The 18,914-nt window shown below is 39.3% G+C and overlaps 1 protein-coding gene across 2 annotated transcripts in view; it reads left to right on the plus strand.

The window, feature by feature from the left end:
* The window catches only part of zc3h3 (zinc finger CCCH-type containing 3), a 56,385-nt gene that overhangs the window by 582 nt on the left and 36,889 nt on the right, over window positions 1–18,914 (plus strand). For both annotated transcript variants that reach the window (XM_079459908.1, XM_079459907.1), the window contains exons 2-3: window positions 267–1,704; window positions 1,880–2,061. In XM_079459908.1, the coding sequence (XP_079316034.1) occupies window positions 267–1,704; window positions 1,880–2,061 (1,620 nt within the window). The remainder of the gene's footprint in view (window positions 1–266; window positions 1,705–1,879; window positions 2,062–18,914) is intronic.

An 18,914-nucleotide genomic window follows, 5' to 3' on the forward strand; every position in this document is an offset into this window, starting at 1 on the left:
AATTGACAGACATTGGACACGCTAACATTTTAAAGTAAATTGTATAACATTTAAACAATAGGCATTTTAAGGTAGAACTGAATTTGGTGATTTATGACTTTACACACTTTTAAGATGCTAAATACTTTTTTGGATTTTTTTCTTAAGAGTAGAATGTTTTTTCAAACAGTGTTTTAAGCTTATGTTGAATGCAGTTATAAGGCTATTAGAATATCACTGTTTTTGTCTACCCCTATTAAATGCCATAATTCTTGTTGATATTGCAGATCTCATAAATGATTATAAAAATACTCATGGTGACGTTCCCTCGAGCTCTTCACAGTGGGAACGTTCAGGGAGGGATCAGGGTCACGCATCACACTTCACACAGTCATATTTAGCCCTGCCACAGCCTTATGTGCCTCATTCTGTGGGAAGCTGGAGGAAAACATACTCCATTAACAACAAGACCACCAGAGCCACTGGGAGGCATGTGTCTCCCCCTTACCATCATGTGTCTACTGTGAACCAGCCATCCCATCCCATCAACAACACATCTACAGCTACTGCTACACAGAATAATACTGGACTTAACAGGAGCAATGAAAAGGTTCCAGAAGAGAAAAACAAGAGTAAATCTGCGGCAGGCTTACTCCAAAGTGAAACTTCACATAAGAGGAACACTGCCAGTGAGCAAAGGACTGTGCTTATTTCTTCAGGTCGACAGATTTCTCATGGCCATTCATCTACCAGTAATCCAGTGGATTCTACTTTATCATCATTAGAAAAAAAGAGTCAATCTGAAAGGAAGATAAAACCCTCTTTAAAACTGCCTTCATCTTTGACTAACCCCACTGTCCTTTTACCTATCAAACAAAAGCCTGAAACTCAACCACAAGTCAAAGCAGACCCCTCCACTCCTGCCTTATCCAGTAGGACGGTCATAATGCCAAAAGCCCAGAATGATTCTTCTTTGGCTTCTTCTGACTCTAGCTTTCAATCTCATGCTTCTTCAAGCCCTACAAAACTCATGCAAAAACCAGACTCAACACAGATAAGTGTCGCCTTATGCCATAAGAGATCCCAGTTTACCTGGGTTAAAAAACAAGAAGTTGTAAACATAGAAAATATTCCCAATACAGAAGCACGCCCCATAGATACCTCTATCTCCCCTGTCCTTGGATCCTCTCCTGGGACTGTCAATGTCAGACGACTCTCTGGCTCAAACAAAAAGATGTCTCGCAAGACCAATCTATCCCTTGGATCGACCAAGACCTCAAAGTACACCTGGGTCTCTTCATCTTGTTCCTCATCAACAGCTGGAAAAACAAACACTTTAACCAAACAGCTACGCAAGCCACTTTCACCCAAATCTTATAAGGTGCCCGTAAAAATAGCTCAGTCTGGGTTTGAGGGAACCAAGAAACTAAGAAATGCCACAACATTGTCGGTCGTATCAAAGAAATCAAGAACCGGAGGAGCCTCCACATCTCCTGTCAGTCACACCAGCCGCTATTCCTGGAAGGCAGCTGGACAAAGTGTTACATCAAATACAACCAGCTCGGTTCCAAGGTCTGCTCATAAAAACACAGTGTATCATTGGGTTGCTAATAAGAATGGTCAAAAGGGGGACAAGAGGCCTGCGTTGTCCTCAAGCCCAGTCCACTCGTTGGGAGCATTCAAGCTTAGGAGCAGAACCAAAATCATCAGAAGGTTCACTAGCACGTAAGAGCTCTTATTACATGTGTGATTGTTTTTGACCAAAAAAAGTATGAAATAATATCTTGTTATTCCGATATAGCACACCTTTTCAGTTTTCGTAAATGATGTCATGTTACGATGATGATAGTAATAATGCAAGCCATTTAAAATTCTGTCATTCATTCTTCTCTATCCTCAGTACCCCCACCTTAGAGAGGAGATACAACCCCAATGTGGTGACATCGAAGAGCCGCTATTCACTGCGGAGTCAGGTGAAGAGTCCAACCAGTGCCAGGCGAGTTCAGTCCAAAGAGCTGGTTTCATTTGGCAGGCACAAGCTGCGCCGCCTCTCTCTGACAGCTTTGGGAACTTCAAGATCAGGTCAGTTACTAAGACCGCACATTCACAAAACACCTTGCAAGTCTCAAACCAGCAGACCAAGAGTTCTTTCACCTACTGCAACTAGTTTGCTTAGTTACTAATTAAAACAAAACGGTCACTGGAAAAGTCATTATTATTGCTTTGTAGTGTTCCTCAAAGAGGATTCAAAATGAGCTTTATGTTCTGAATAAAACGCAGCCCTTTAGTGTAGAGATGAACAGTACACTTTGCAGAATAAAATATGCTCATAAATATTATTAATCTTTTTTTAGTGAACACTTACTGGCATAATTATCATAAGAGGTCATATGGCCAAAAATTAAAAGCTATATTTTAATAATAATCTGATATTTTAACCATTTCATTTCTTAAACAGTTCTATGGATCTCTTGCAATTTTGCTACAGACCACTAGGGGTCTGCTGATTCCTGGTTGACAAAAACTGTTTTAGATTAACAGGCCTCATAGGGACCCTGGAATTTTGCACATTTCAAGGCAAACGCCTGCAGTATGAGTGTAGTACAGTATACATTTTAAGTCCTTGTGTCATTAACTATATTTTACCATTGTTTTACAGAATCTGTAATATAGTTCACCCAAAAACACAAATTCTGTCATCATTTACAGACCTTCGAGTTGTTTCAAATCTGTGTAAATGTATTTGTTCTAATGAACAGAGATACAGATATTTGGAAGAATGTTTATAACCAAATAGTTCGTGGACCCCATTGACTACCACAGTAGGAACATTTACTTTATAAGTATATTTTGTTCTGTTGAACAAATATTGTGAAGAATGTTGAAAAGCAAACGATTCTGGGGCACTTTTGACAACCATTGTAATTTTTCCTACTGTGGTACGCTGCAAAACTCTGGATCCAGGTTTATTCTGATGCTTCATGTACTGATGACTTCATTGGTTTCAGTTGTGTGCTGTTAAATAGGCTTCTGTGTTTTTTGTGTTTGTGTACTGTCTTCTGAGTTTTGAGTGCGTTGTGCTTGTGATTGTCTTCGCACTTCGATTGTTGACGTTTAGTAAATAAATCAAAACTAACATCCCAAACAGTTTTTTTTTCATAATGGTTTAAAAAAAACACATTGGTTGACAACCATAACTAGGGCCTGTATGTTATGTCCACATACCTCCAATAGAGGGCAGCAGGCTCCCAGCAGCCTCATTGGTTTAGAAGGGAGCATGTTTGGGTGTGATGGCCCGTATCCTCTGGGGATAGGAGGAGTTAATTAATTGCCCAATCGGGCTGTGATGGTGTACATGTGCCGATAGTGGGTAATTTGCAGCAGTGGCACGCCGAATACGGCTACACTATCAAACCCTGCCAGCAGTCCCTCTCAGTAGATAAAAAGGAGCTAATGCGTAATTATCCCTTTGCAAATTGGATTGTTTTAACGAACTGGAGAATATAAGCCCAACCTGATGGAAAGCAATCACTGTTTTTACAGCCGGCTCCACCCCCCCCCACTCCATCTTTGTGTAGGCGAGAAGGGCCATCTCAATGGAATTCGCTAGTGGTCTGTTTCTGTGCATATTGCAGTAATACGATTACAATGAAAATATCTTCTTTTCATACCACAGTTTTTTGTTAGTGCATTTGTTTGGCCATAAATATACTCTCTCTCTCTCTCTGTCTCTCTTTCTCTGCGGATGGGGTCGCATAGTAGAAAGTTTTCATGGTGTCCGAGCAATGCTACATCGGACGTGAGGCAGACTACGAATGCTTTGAAAGAATATAGAAGAGCATGGACGACAATGGGGGTGATGGAGGGGTTAGCCAGAGGGACTCTGTGCCGGAGATAAGAGGAGCTAATAAAGAGCAAATTGAATTACTAATGAGGAAAAAGAGGGCAGGCGCGTTAAAAACCACCACTAACTGCCTCTCCTCACTGCCATGGCCAATGCCGCGTGACATCTCTTAATTCCTTCGCTGATGAGTGCCTCCCTCATGTCTCTCTCTCTCTATCTCGTTCTCTCTCTCACCACCCCCCCCTCTCTGTTTACTGAGGCTGGTTGGTTATCTGTTGGGGGATTTAAAGGGGCATAAACCTAAGTGAGCAGTTAGGAGCGTAATGAATTGCGGGCAGGGGAGAAGCGCCTCGATAATCCCATAAAATAGATAAATGACAGAACACAATAGTGAGGAGATGAGAGAGAGAGAGAAGGAAATGAAGCCGCCTGAAGCCTATCAACAGAATTTCGGCTCAGGACCTTTTAGAGTTACACAAATAAAGGCAGCTTGGTCTGCACTGTGTAGGCTTCACACCTCACAGAACAGATATCCTTGTTTGTCAGATACATTTGTTTCCTTCCAAGGTCTTTCCGTGATTTGCTTTGGCTACCTAATATGCAGCTTTTAAGCTTGTCTGGTTGTGTTGATGTCTAAACAGCCATTTTTCAAATCTTTCCTTTGTGTTTATTTTCAACATGGGACAGTGAAGGTGTTGCATGCACATGTAAGGTCATTTAAACCGTTTTCATTTATAAGGGAAAGGTCATAAACGGCGTAAGCTAAATCCGATCAGCATAGGTCGATTTTTGCCTATTGTGCAGATTTCACGTTGTAGGTAAATGCTTTTACCAACTTGAGTCACGCAATTGATGTAGAAATGGCTTAAGTAAAATCTCTTGTTATTCGGAGGCATTTTAAATTACATGAGAAATCTCAAAATGTAATATGATGCAATTATAATAAAGAAAATGATTGACATAATTACAAGTGAGACATTTCTTAATTAGATGTTGTTGTCGGGTCACACAGCTTTTTCATATTTAGTCCGGAAAGACAAATTACTTCATTACTTTTAACATTGAAGTTGCACTACTGTTTTTACTGTTTTACAGTGTGGTTGGATTTTGTCATTAGTTTTCATGGTTTTAGACCTTGAGGTGTTTTAGGTCAGCAAATTTAAATGCTAAATGTCAAAGTACACTTGCAAAATATAATGTGTGTATTCCAGACTCCAAACACACATAGTTCAGGTCAAAGCATCATCTCCTTTGCTTGTGTGGTATCCCAGTGTGTAAATCACAGAGTGACGTGTATCTTTTTCAGATAGCAATCTCATGCAGCACATGCTCACCTGCTGGGCAGTTTACGACTCATCACTCTTCCTCCGAACGCATACTTGCATCGTCATGTTACCGCGATTTCGAAAACACGCACATATACACAGCAAAGCCATGCCCAATTTCACATGGGTCCTATTACTGTGCAATTATGTACCTTTTTATTTAGCAATAAGTCTGCTTGTCGCAACCTTGACCTCGCTTTCATTTTCCACTTGTGCCGTCCCTCACAAGCGAGCATGGAAGATCTTTGATAGAATTTATTAACTGATAATGTTTACAGCTAAAAATGCAAAGGTATGCCGATCATACCTTTGCATTTTTAGCTGTAAACATTATCAGTTAATAAATTCTATCAAAGATCTTCCATGCTCGCTTGTGAGGGACACACTCAGCAGGAAATATCAGTTCAGAAGTTAACTTTACATTATTTTGGATCCCCACATTTTCAAAAGCATGCAACTCTTGAATCACTTAGCTTAATGGTTGCTAGTATCATGACAAGCGATTCGTAATTTGGTTTTTGGCAGATGCATTTATCCATTTTATTGGATGTGAGAATGGAACCCACCATCTTTATGCTGCTTGCTTAACATAATGCTCTACAAATTGAGCTACAGGAACATCCTGTCGTAGTAAATATGACAACAACAATGTACATACTGATACAACACGATATGACAATAATAAGTCTTTTTAACTTTTATGTAACCCATAGATAGAACTTGCCAGGTGTGACCTCTTTTTTTTAACCTTCTCAATTTTTGTCTTATTTAGTCCTCGTAGCTTTTATGATGACACTTTATATAGGAGGGTGGGTTTCATTACGATAGATTAACACGATGCCACACTCAGGACAGATGTAAACAAACAGGCACATATCCTGGCAACCAGGGGTTAAATAGAGAGTTCAAGGAAGGAGGAACACAAAAAAATCAGATTTTTAGGTTTCCTTATAGACAGGAAGTAAAGATATGCCCCTAAACTCACATTGTAATCTTAAAGGCATGTGTGTAGTCTTATTTTACCTGTAAGCATTCGTTCCATATGTGGTTTGTTTGTTTATTTTTGTGTGTATTTCACATCACTGACTAGTTCACACTTCCTTCAGTTTCTGCCACTTTTTTTTCACACCAGCTCTACTCGCTTAACCCGTCCCCACCCTCTCCGCTCTCCCGTTCTTATATGTCACTGCCATATTGAGAAAGCGTCCCCGCTTCAGTGCGGGTAATGCACACCCTGTTTATGACAAATGTGTGTCTGCAGGCCCTGGTTTACTTGATCCACTTGCCCTTCTGATCCCGGGTAACGCTACGCAGCAAGGCAAACGGGCCCTCCTGTTTCTGAACATACTGATGCGTGCACAGGCTGAGACTTGATAAAGACAGAAGTGCGGTGACATTTCATGTTAGTAATGGATATTGGGATTGAGTTGCCTGTGCACTAGATAGATAGATAGATAGATAGATAGATAGATAGATAGATAGATAGATAGATAGATAGATAGATAGATAGATAGATAGATAGATAGATAGATAGATAGATAGATAGATAGATTAGATGGCACACCGGTCCCTTCAACTTCTTAGTGACGTTCACAGCCTCAGACCGTCGGCCCATAGTCTCTGGAAAGAACATTCTGCTCATTCCACATCACGTTCTCAGGCCCCACAGGTCAAACATATGGGCCAACTCGCACTTTAATGGGGTGTAATATCTCCCCCCAACAGTGTCCACTGGATAAACATCCAGCTACTCAAATTCATGCTCTGTACGGGTCCTGGCACGCACACCGATCTGCTCATGATGTGTCCAACAGGCCTGTCTTCAGGATGACCACCCACCACCTGTTAACCGCTATTGTGTGTGTGTTTTTTGCAATATATATCCCATGTCCCTGAATTTCAACTCGTCTGTCTGTCAGCTGTCGAATGTCAGATTTAGTGCAGTTTTTCTCTTTAAGTTTACTCGGAAATCTATAAGTTTTGGTTTGTTTTGTGAAGACATATAATAAATTCAAAGTTGGAGCACGCTTTCAGACCTCAAATACTGTAAAGAAAACAAGTTCCACACTGGATTTGGATATCTGATAGATGGAGCGGTTCCAGTGCTAAAAGATGCCGGACATGAACTCACAGAAAGTGAGTCATATGTCTTGTTTTGTTGGCAATGGGTGCGCACATGCTTTTTGAGCATCGTAGAGAGATGGAGATATTTTATGATATGATAAATCTATTTGTTGAGCTATCAAGATGCTAGCTACTCTGCTTATCACCGATATGCGGTAGAGAGACATCTCTGGGAGAAGTGGAAGCACAAGACACAATCTGTGTCTCCATGTGGTTTACAAAGCGTCTTATTTTCCTTCACTATCGCTGTTAAAACACAGAGAACATGAAGCATGACTGCTGGTGAGTCACCCAGAAACTCATTACAAAGGCAAGCACAAACGTTTTTATATGCCAATATTAATATATCTGCTAACAGTGTGCTGCTGCATAGCGTGATATGCAACATAAAGTAAGTCAAAAGAAACCAGTGCTGTTCCGATTAGAGAAGTGATGAAATGAGTCGTACTGTACATTAAAATGTTGAATGACAGGCTAAAACCGAACCAAGTATGTGATTTGCATGATTGAAGAGATGTAATACAGTTTATGTAATATGTCTTTCTGAAAGATATTTCTCATTCATTATGGTCACAAGCTAAGACAGTGCAGCTTCAAAGAGACGTGAGCCAATAGCGTTGAGTGTGAGCTTCATGTGTGACCTTTTGAACCTTTCCTGAACGATTGAGTCAAAATGAGACTGAATGAACCGGTTCATGTCGTTCATGGTCTAATATTCAGTGTTAAAACAATGCTATCCAGTAGTTACTTAACCTTTCTGAAAATTAAGGTAAGGATCTGGTTTAATTTAATTCTAAGGTAAAGTAAATTATGTCACAGCAGTTAAATCTTTGTATAGAACATTTAATTACACCAATTAAATTAGTTAAACCAGATATATTTTAGTAGACTAAATATAATATAGATTTTGTCGACTAAAGTTATGGGGATGACTACATTTTAAGACCAAAATGCAATTTAGTTTTAATGATATTTTAAAGATTCTTCATTAAGTTGCATGTGCAACAAAGTTACTGAAATGGTTAATATTTTGAAAATTAATGTTATTTGAATTTCAGTTTCATTTAAAATTTTGATCAAAATATCGAGATACGTATCGTATCGTGAATCCAGCATCGCGAAATATACCGAACTGTGAGCTGAGTGTATCGTAACCCCTAATGCAAGGTTTTTCCTGGCTCAAAATAAGGCAGAGGTGGTGTCATCCTAAGGCCCTCTTCACATTTAGCGTCTCAGACGTGCATATTCGTTATTTTAAATGTAGACACAAATAGGGGCCAAGGCGCACACATTTTTCTAGGCACCGAATCGAGTTTTCACAGTGCCGCACGTGCACTGCAGGTCATTTGAAGAGAGACAGTCCTAGGTAAAGTCCCGATGATCTAAAACGGCTCTTAAGATAAGGCGTTTCTGTGGTGTTATGTGTGTCAACAGTGAATGAACCTAATCGGAACAACATCGAAGCCGCCTCGATTGCGAATCTTAAATATTCAACATGTTGAATTTTTACGATCAGAAATCTTGATGTGTGGGGGAAACCAGAGAACAAGCGCACAAGAACTCTGTTGATTGTCACGTGGAACAAAACAATAACCAATCAGAAAGCCAGCTGACAGAAGTATAACAACCGTAGTTATCACTTCAACAAACCCTTTTCTTTATTCTGTAAATTTTCTGTCAAAATCATTACAAACACTATCATCGCAATTACGAATAATTTCAATAAAAACCATGTTATGTGCAAGTGACGGTAGTTGTTGGAGTCCAAGTGTGCGGATGCTTTAAGTTGAAACAGAAAAAATAGGCCCTGTGGAGTTAGTGGAGCCAGTAGACTCTTTCGGGTGATAATGGCAGCAGCTATTTTATTTACAAAACTGTATTAATATTATTTTTTAAGTACTGTGAAGACATAAATACCACAATATTTGAGTTGCAATAAAATTATATATAGTGCTGTGCCACCTTAAATGCTTTAGATAACGCTGCTTGAGCCATTTCTCAACGATGAATAATTTCTTTTTCACATAGCAGGTTATATGTACACATTTGTTCATATTGAACACATATATAATAAACAAAGCTTACACTGCAATAATAAATAACTATTATGAAGTCTCAAGAGAATTTGCGAGTTTCTCCTCCATCATTGCAGTCTCAGGACGTTTCAAGCAACTGTAAAGTTCCGTCACCAAAAAAGTAATAAAAAAGGTGAATGACATCATCCGCTTTTCTGCTCAGTTAAGTTGAGGCGCTCGGAGCGCTCCGCCAAAAACGCGAGGCGCAGCCAGAGGCTTAGGTTTATTATCTTAATAAATATAAATGTATCTGTATCATTTCTTTCACGTTAATTTTAACACAATTTATTATTCAAAGGGACATCCCAAGCAAAAATCCCTCTAATAAATGTCACAATCTACTGCTGGGTCATTATTAAGCACTTTATTCAAAGGTAAACAACGTTGTAGTGTGTTGATGAGACGAAAACTTGAGTGAAAACTATACAGTTGGTGGGAAACTGTATTGTATCGCTCCAGCATTACATTATGACAACTGCATTTGAAACAAAGAACTGCACATTTGCAGATGGCCTCGCAAATAGCAGTAAATACTAGGGATGTCCTCGACTAAGCATTTACATAGTTGAATCAGAATTGCGCGTTGGTTTGTGGGGAAGACACCAGGTGGTTAACAATACAGTGCAGCTCAACACTGATGCACCAAAAAACAATCAAACATTAATTTACAGAATTTGTTTAGAACAGAATATACCTTTATAATAAATAAATAAATAAAAATAAAACCAATTCAAGTCACATTGTGCAAAATAAATGTGTTTAGGCAAAATGCAGGGGAACATAAATTCAAGGAGAAGTTCTTGTCATGCTGTCAGTCTTTCACATTGCTGTTTAATTTTGTATTTTGGAATGGTCTTTTAATTTTTTCCATGGCTGTATTTTTGTAAACCTTTTTGACTCATAAAACACATAGACATCCCTAGTAGATAGCCCCCTTAGAAGTTGAAAAAACACTTTGTCAGAATGTATTAGTGTATCACTGTAACACCCAAATTACAACGCCAGGTCAACCGATGAACATAAACTCTTTAGCGAAAAGTCCCCTGTGTTCGACATTGATTCCTGGTGTATAATTCGTGTACCATCAGTGACAGACATAGAGAGACATCATCCAATGCAGTTGTGCTTTGCTCTTCTCTCTGAGGGAAAGGAAACTGTTTCATATCAAACTGTCAACTGGCCATAATAAAAATGTTCTTTTCCTGAACCGTGCGTAAAGAAACAACGCAACTGACAGACACCTGCCAGGAACCCCTGTCCACCTGTAAATAAAGATGAAGAAGAGGAATGCTGCTAAGTTTGTACGATCTTTAAGATGTGCACCTTATATAGCTTAAGCTTAAGGAAATGTTCAAGTATGTGGACAGGCAGAAACATTGTCGCGCCGGGATTGCGTCCGTGCGGTGAAGGGAGCATTTGTTGAGTGTTTATGCCAGCAGTTGAAGGCTAAGTGATGAAAAGTGTAATCCAAACTCCAATGAAACGGGATACTGTACTTAGACTCTTTCCTTCCCTGTTTTGGGGATAAATGTTTTCACGGTATCCCAAGGGGTCTCTGGTAACCCAAGGGACAGAATAAATCAGAAACCTTAAACAGGACACACCTGCTAATTATTTAAAAACACACATGACATGGTTTGCTGCCTTCAACACATGCATTGTGTGGGTACATGTCCAGGTACACAAGACTTAAAAACATGCTTGGCTTATGATTTATGGATGAAGTGTAAGTGAATATAGCTTTGCTCTAGGAGTTGAGGTTGACACATGAGATCGCCATCATCTGGTTTCTGTTGCGATGACTAATTGCTGCATGTCAATTGAGGCATGCAAATTTAAAGGGAAGGTTCATAAAAAATTCTGTCATCGATACAGAGCCAGCGCAATGTTCTCTCTGTTAATTTTTATTTAACGTAAACACAACAGCATCAAAATAGGGATTTCCAATGATCAGCCCCTCCCACTTACCCTTTATCTGCCCACACGGTGTAAAGGGTTACCATAATAACCACAGTAAATTGGCATTACGTTGGAAGCATGCTTTGCCGTCTAAGGCTTGCCAAACACAACAATAATGAGGCCTGGTTGGGGGTGAGTGGATCAGATTGGCGAGTGACAGACCCGAAAAGGTCTCCTCCGTGGAGGGGCAGAAGGGTGCCTATGGGCTAAGCACAGTCCTTGGGTCACAATTTAAAGCAGTAAGTCGCACTACTTTCTAAAGCTGATGAAGCTGGCTCATGTGGGGGTTGTGTATCCAGAAAAAGAGTCCACTGGACACATCATTCATTCGCTGTTGCTCATCTCATATATCACACTGTCACTTTAGCTCATGGTTTACTTGGACGAGTGCTCAACCTGTTTATGTACCTAACCCTGTTTAGCTCTGTCTGAATGCTCTCATGTACAGTTCACAAAGTAAGGGTGACACATTTGGTTTTAAAAATTTTGGTCAGGTTTGGCAATGTGGCAGATTGGTCACATGGCAACAATTTCTTGCATTTTATAATATATAATTTTACTGACCTTTCGGACCATTTTACAAATTTGTTTATGCAATTTTATTAGTTTTTGATAAATATTCAACTAAAAACTGTTATGATACAGTATTATGTCAGTCATTAGGGCTGTGTATTGGCGGGCTGATATGATAGGATATGGATGATGACTGTTGAAAGACAGGTGGGGAGGAAGTGTAAAAATTGGGTGGACTGATTAATATCCATTTATATTTTCGGCCGTGGGTATGTGAGCTCACACGTGTTCATATCATTCTTAGTAACCATATCCGAGAACACTTTCAACACATTGCAGTCAATTACAGATCTTGAATGCATAGTATTGCCATTTACACCACCTTCAGGGGTGCCGTCTCACTGACCGAGTTTCGGCCTTTGATGTGCCTTGTTCACTCTGTCCAAGTTGCAGATTACCAGATTCCCAAATTACAAACTACAATCTTAAAAACAGATGAAACTCTGACTGTGTGGCTTGTCACATCACAAGATAAAAGATTGATGTTTGTGCCCAGTAGATTTTTTACGCACCTTTAAAGGAAAGCCGGAGATTAATTTATAGATGTACTTGGTAACCTATTTTATGTAGTGCTGGTCAGTATGGCAATTGTTCAGAGTTGATGCTGACACATATGGGGAATCTCTTAGGGGGTCCCATAGACCCCCATTGTTAGCACATTACTGTGAAAACTATTTTGAGGAATCAATATGTGATTTTAGTCATCCCAAAACTTTCATCCCAAAAAAGCATCAGTGTTTGTAAAGTACTGAATGATTGACTTGTTTACGATAAATAAACCTGACCCCGTGGCCCCTGGCATATTCTCCAATTACTTTATTCTTTTTTTTGTCCACTACACGTATGAATTACACGCTTGTTTGGAAAGAAAAAGAAAAAACATAAACAATCAATAGGAAGACGTCAATAAAACCGCTATTGAGCAGTGGCGTTGAACCGGAGCTTGTGTTGCAATGAACACCATCTATATGGGCTTCACTGAACGTAGACTAATGGTATATTTCTTTCCCTTCCTATCACTTTCTCTTTCCTGCTCTGTGACGGAGTGATGAAATTCTCGTAATTAACTGGCTGGCTATTGCAGTAGGCTGGCCAGAGAGGCCATTCATGGGCTAGAGTACACACATACCTCCCAAACCCACTGTCCCACTCCACCTGGCTCACAGCCCATGATGGAGGGGCGAACTGGGAAACCCGAACCTAATCACTCTCAACTTTCCATTTCAGTCAAAAGGGCCCAGACATTGGAGATCACTCTCTATTCTAGGCCTAAGAAGTAAGCCAGCAAACCTTGCAGGCATCCCTCCATTCTCCTTCTTCATCCCTATTGGTTTAAATATCTGACCTGGTCTTTTCATCCAAAACTACTGCTGCTTTTTACGACAGGCCTTTTTCAAGCAGGCCAACGTTTCGTACCATGAGATCCCTACTCTCTCGTTCTTTCTCTAATTTTGTCTGAATCTTTATTTTGCTCTCAGGGGAGCAGTTAAGTACCTTGGCCACGGCTGGCATGCAAGTTCCACAGCTCAACACCCCCATCCCAGTAAGCTCCATAAAGCCAGCACGAACACGCACACACCCGGGCTGCCCCAACCAGCTATCTCAGTCATCCTCACAGGTGGCCGTCCAAATTTAAAACCACAGGCAGGCCATGCGTGTGTTATCCTGGGAACCGTGTGGGAGATTGTTTAACACACAAAGCTCTCAGACTGATAGACACATGAGATCCGGGAAGCCCGTGTGTTTTGCCAGTGTGTTTTGTCAGTGGAAGGCCCCCATTTTTTTCCGTTTTCTATTTCTTGCTATTATTTCCTTATGATTTTGTTTTTGTAAGAGTGTCAGTCAGTTAACATGTAATATGTCTATAGTTAAAGGGATAGCTCACCCAATAATAGATATTCTGTCATCATTTACTCACTTCAAAGTCAAATCTGCCTAAACGTCTTTGTTCTGATGAATGCTTTTAACCAACAGTTCTTGGCCACCATTCACTACTACATTGGGAAAATTACAATGGTATTCAAAAGTACCCGAGAACTGTTTGCTTTCCTACATTTTTCAAAATAACGTCTTCTCTGCTCAATAGAACAAATAAACGTACAAAGCAATTGTTCCTACAATGGTTGTCAATGGTGGCCAAGAACTGTTACAAGCATTTCCTCAAATATCTCTCTCTGTGTTCATCTGAACAGAAACTTATACAGATTTGGAACAAATTGAAGGTGAGTAAATCATTTTTGAGTGAACTGTCCCTTTAAAAATGGTAAGTTTTTAAAGAAAATAAACTAAATAAAATGCATAAAATTGAATGCAAATCCTAAAATAAATGATAATAATACATACTTGTAAAAATGTGTATATCCATTGTAATCTTTTTATTACGTGAAACGCATCATATTTGTGTTTTCTAGACGCATTACGGTGTATGTGCGCCTTTGTGCCTCTGCATCTTTAAAATGTGTGAGTGCAAATGTCCGTTTAATTATAGATGATTGTTTGTATTGGTCTGTCAGCCGGCACGGTTGTTAAAGGACTTTAAGATAACTGCTAATTCCACTCCTACAGTGTCGATTGGCTGGAATTGGTGAGTATATTTTTATAGGCTCCCACTCAAGGTACATAATTAATGCTCAACGTATTTAATTAGTAAGATTTGCTTTGAACACAGAAGGTCAGTTAGTCTTGTTGAGTGGGGGAGGCATTTCATACAGCTTTGGTATTAAATTATGCGTTTGTTTACATGTGTTGCCTTGTTTGGGAGCAGTGGCCTTGTTGGAGTATTATGCTTGTGTGCTGGACACCATCGCTGCGTCCTGAACAGCATACTGTGACAGTACGTACTGAATTTGAAAAAAGTACCTATGCATATCGGCGGTTAAAACTATGCAGCTTATATAGTATGAATGGTATTAGTATGAATACATTTCAGACATGATGTGTCCGACATGTTTTATGGTCATGTGGCCCGTATGCTCTTTGACCTTTGATGTATTTACAACAACCTATACGTGAGCGTTGATAATAACTTAATTTAGTCACGATAAATTAATTGAAGTGTCCATCCGAATCACACATTTACAAATCTCGGCGGAAGTAGTAGATCATCTGGGTATTTTTCGACTGCTGTTAATCACATTTTCCTCTGTAAAGCTGCTTTGGAACAAAGCACTAAATAAATTGAATTGAATACTGACAAATTTTCGCACATACTATTCAAAACTTTTACTCCTTTTCGCCTACTATATAGTATGGAAGTAGGCGATGTCGGATGCAGTGCATGTCTCGATCATATTAACACCACAACATATACGACTGCTATCTGGTTAACTTAAAGGCAAAAGCCCAATATTATCAGGAAGGGATTTCTTGTGCCACTGCCGAAACCTCATGCATTGGCTGGATTCCCATTGGCCAGATCACTGTCTGTCTCGGCTCACCAGATCCACACGGTGAGCACAGTGTTAGGCATGGCTCCCACTTCTATTTCTGCACCTATATCAGTTGTACAAATCACCGTAGACATTGGCACGAAGTAGGTCAGGGAAATCTGCCAAAATGATAACAGATTCTTACATTTTTTTTAGCTCGCTGTCTCCATACTTCACTTTTCACTTTTTTTGAAAAGCGTAACTGGCAAGATGCTTTAAGCATTGTCCAAAAAAAAACAAAGACAAACAACCTGTGTTTTTTTGATCCCATAAGTGTGAGAGATTTTCCACAAGGACATTATTACATAATTTCTAATGGTTCATATTTACAATTTTAGTAACTTTGTGTGTTGTTAGATTAGGATACATGTTTGATTGATGGTTTTAATGTTCATTACGTCTCATAACCTGCAGAGGGAACCCTTTTACAAGGGCCCATTGATCATTCAAACCACCAATGACTTGTTCAATACACATTCTAAGCCTGTACCCTTTAAATCATGTTCTCCTGGGCTTAATTCTATTTTTTTTATTAATTTATTTTGTGCTTTATATGTTAGGCTTTATGTTTAACTTTTGGTTTAAATAAAAAGTCACTTAATTTAGTGTAAGGTAAGTGTTCTTAGATTGCCTATTTGGACAAAGAAATACACTCTATGCACGAACGCTTCCATGTTTTATCTTACTCTGCTCAGTTACACCCACCGCACGTAGCATCCATAGGAAACAATGATGTTACCACTCAAGATGCATCTAGGATTACGAAAACGGCGTGAGTCAAAAAAGAAAAGAAAAGGGGAAGGCTTTAGGCTATCCATTTCAAGCCACATCCACAAATATCATTAAAAATAAAGTAAACTTTTGCACTTACTTTAGATTTGATCGCAGAGAAACTCAACAATGCTGAGCTGTAGTGATGTCGGTTCGCTGAAATGTGAACTTTTATCCAGTGACAATTTACCTCAACCCTATTAGAATGGAAGTGGCTTAGCTGACTGAGATTTTCATATGTCATCACCCTGCATGCATATAGTCTATTTACAGCTTTGTGCTAGCAGATGCTTAACCACGTAAACAATCATGCTATACAATCCAATAATAATCTCTCATGAAGACATTTTACAGCGGAATGACCCTTTATAAAAGAAGCATTTGAGTTACACTAATTTACTAGGCTGTTATTGTGTGTGAGTGTGAATAGCAGCAGTGTGTTGTACACCCACCTGTCTCCGTCTGAGAATTGTGTTGAGGGTCTTTCTTGCACCTGTGGACTCATAACAACGTTCCTCTCAATTGACAGCACTCACAAATTCTACACACTTACACACCTGCCAAAAAAGGAATCTCTGTCACCAGAGTACAGTATTACGGAAGCACACATACACGCACAGTCCTTCAAAGATTGTGGTCTAATAATATTGTTTGTCACCAGGATCCTGCACAAGTTCTCATCCTAAAGGCTCTCATTCATTTCACTGTTATCGAAGCAGGGTTGTTGTGATAGCACCAACATTTGTCTTATATTTAATACAATATAGTTGAAAATGTGTAAAAAAAAATTCTCATAGGCCAAATGCACAAATAAGAAAATTTATTTAGAAAAACAATAAGATTATTTTGCAGGTTTGAATTGAGAGGAATAATTCTAACTTAGATTTGTGTATGTAACCCAGTGTAACTTAATTATATGTGGCTTTCCACACATTGCTGTGTGTTATTCGTGTATTCGTTTTTCACTCTCTTTGTGAGTAGCACCGAAGTAAGCAATGAATACTAGAGAGCGAGGGAGAGGTTTAGGATCTGGATAGTATTGATCAGGGCCAGTTCATTTTCTGTTGTCCCCGGTGAGTTGTTCTGTGGGAAATAGCTAGTTTGTCTCCTGTCAGGGTGGCTGTAGAGCAACCTGGGCTCCATCCCGGTTAGTTGTAGTCACATCCAGTCAGGCATTGCAACTATTCCTTATTGTCTGGTCTGGGTTATAATGTCTGGCCATCATTGCTAATAAGGACTAAGTCTAGAAACTAATGAAAATGAATGAATTTTTTATCGTAGGGACACAAAACCAATGCCACATTTCTCAAAATAATGAAAGAAAGAGTCATATCGTCCAAATTCGCGTTTTTGGTGTAAATGATTATAGGCTATACTGTGTTGACAAGCCCCTTTTAATACCTTTTATTTATTTTATGTTGAGGGTGAACAAGAGTAATGATTTATGACAAAAAATAAAAATCACAAAATTACGTAAGGTAGATACGAGTTGTGTGACAGCAGGGTGAATAATTGATGATTGAATTGATTTTCTGGTAAACTATCCCTTTACGGTAATAGTAAAGATGAGAGAGCTCTTTTATGCAGAGTAATATTTTGTGTTGTGGAGACCAACTATCAAGCTAGCACATTTGCTGGAGGAATAGCAATAGTCGGTACAGTATGGGGAATGTTTGCCTGACACTGACCGATTATCAGGCTGCCAAAAGCATTCATTCACCATTTTGGGCTAGTTCCCATCTGTATATTTAAAAGGTGACAGCACATTAGCACCAGCTCCCATGTGTAAAGGACTGGGGCGGAAGAGTCTGTCTTTTAGGGACAGTGGACTCTGTTGTATTGATTGTGTGGTGTGTAGTGGTCAATCAGTCTTAAATCCCAGTGGCTTTAGCGGTTAAATGTTGTGTTTTGTACCTCACTCTCGCTCTTTTCATGAAAACCACACATGTGCTATTGTACATTTTGATGCATCATTTTCTTGATGCTATTTTTAAGGCTTGCACAATGACTTTTCCACTTTACTAGTCGACTAGTTGTCTAGAGAAGTATTTGATTAGACTGCAGGTCAATGTTTGCTTAATGTAAATGACTTACGGCGTGCAGCATCAGCGGTCTGTTGCGTTTCTGGCAAGTCCAACGCTGCATTGACTGAGAGTAGGTAAATGGAGGGGGTGTTTGTGCAGAGATGATGTTGCAGAGAAAAAAGAGCGTATATCTCCTTTGGCTTTGTCCTATTCACCTATAGCAGGGCCATTCTTTTTAGAGAGCCAAAAGTGTCCAAACCCTGCGCTAAAACACTAGAAGTTAAGCTCTATAGAAATGTTGATTTTAGTTTAAAATGGTTTGCAATAGGAATTCTCCGCTCAAATGGCTCAGATCAGTATCGGCCGATTTTTATCACTACAATGATACTCACTAAAATCTCATGAACCGGTTCACATTTAAATGTTTCTGTATGTCCTCACATATTGGCGATGTTTAATTGTACCTTATGGATTGCAATTTACAGTTATGTTCAGTTTGACATAGTCTCTTTTAGGGTCACATTCAATTGCTCACTGTTGAATACATATTTGTTGTGCTTATTTGTTTGTTTCTCTATTAAAACAGTACTCCGTCTCTGATTTCCATAGCAGTGCTGTGGTTCACAAACATGCATTTGAACTACGAAGCACATTTCAGACATTTGTGTAATTTCAGATATGTTACAGTTCTATAACATAAGTAATGTCAAAGTTATGTCTAAGTTAAAGACCGTTTCATCAGACGCGCACGCCTGACCCCAGTTGACTTCCGGTTTGTGTTTGGCTAGTGTCTAATAATTGACTATTCATAT

This window comes from Barbatula barbatula (assembly GCF_947034865.1).
Source record: "Barbatula barbatula genome assembly, chromosome: 7".
Lineage (NCBI taxonomy): Eukaryota > Metazoa > Chordata > Actinopteri > Cypriniformes > Nemacheilidae > Barbatula > Barbatula barbatula.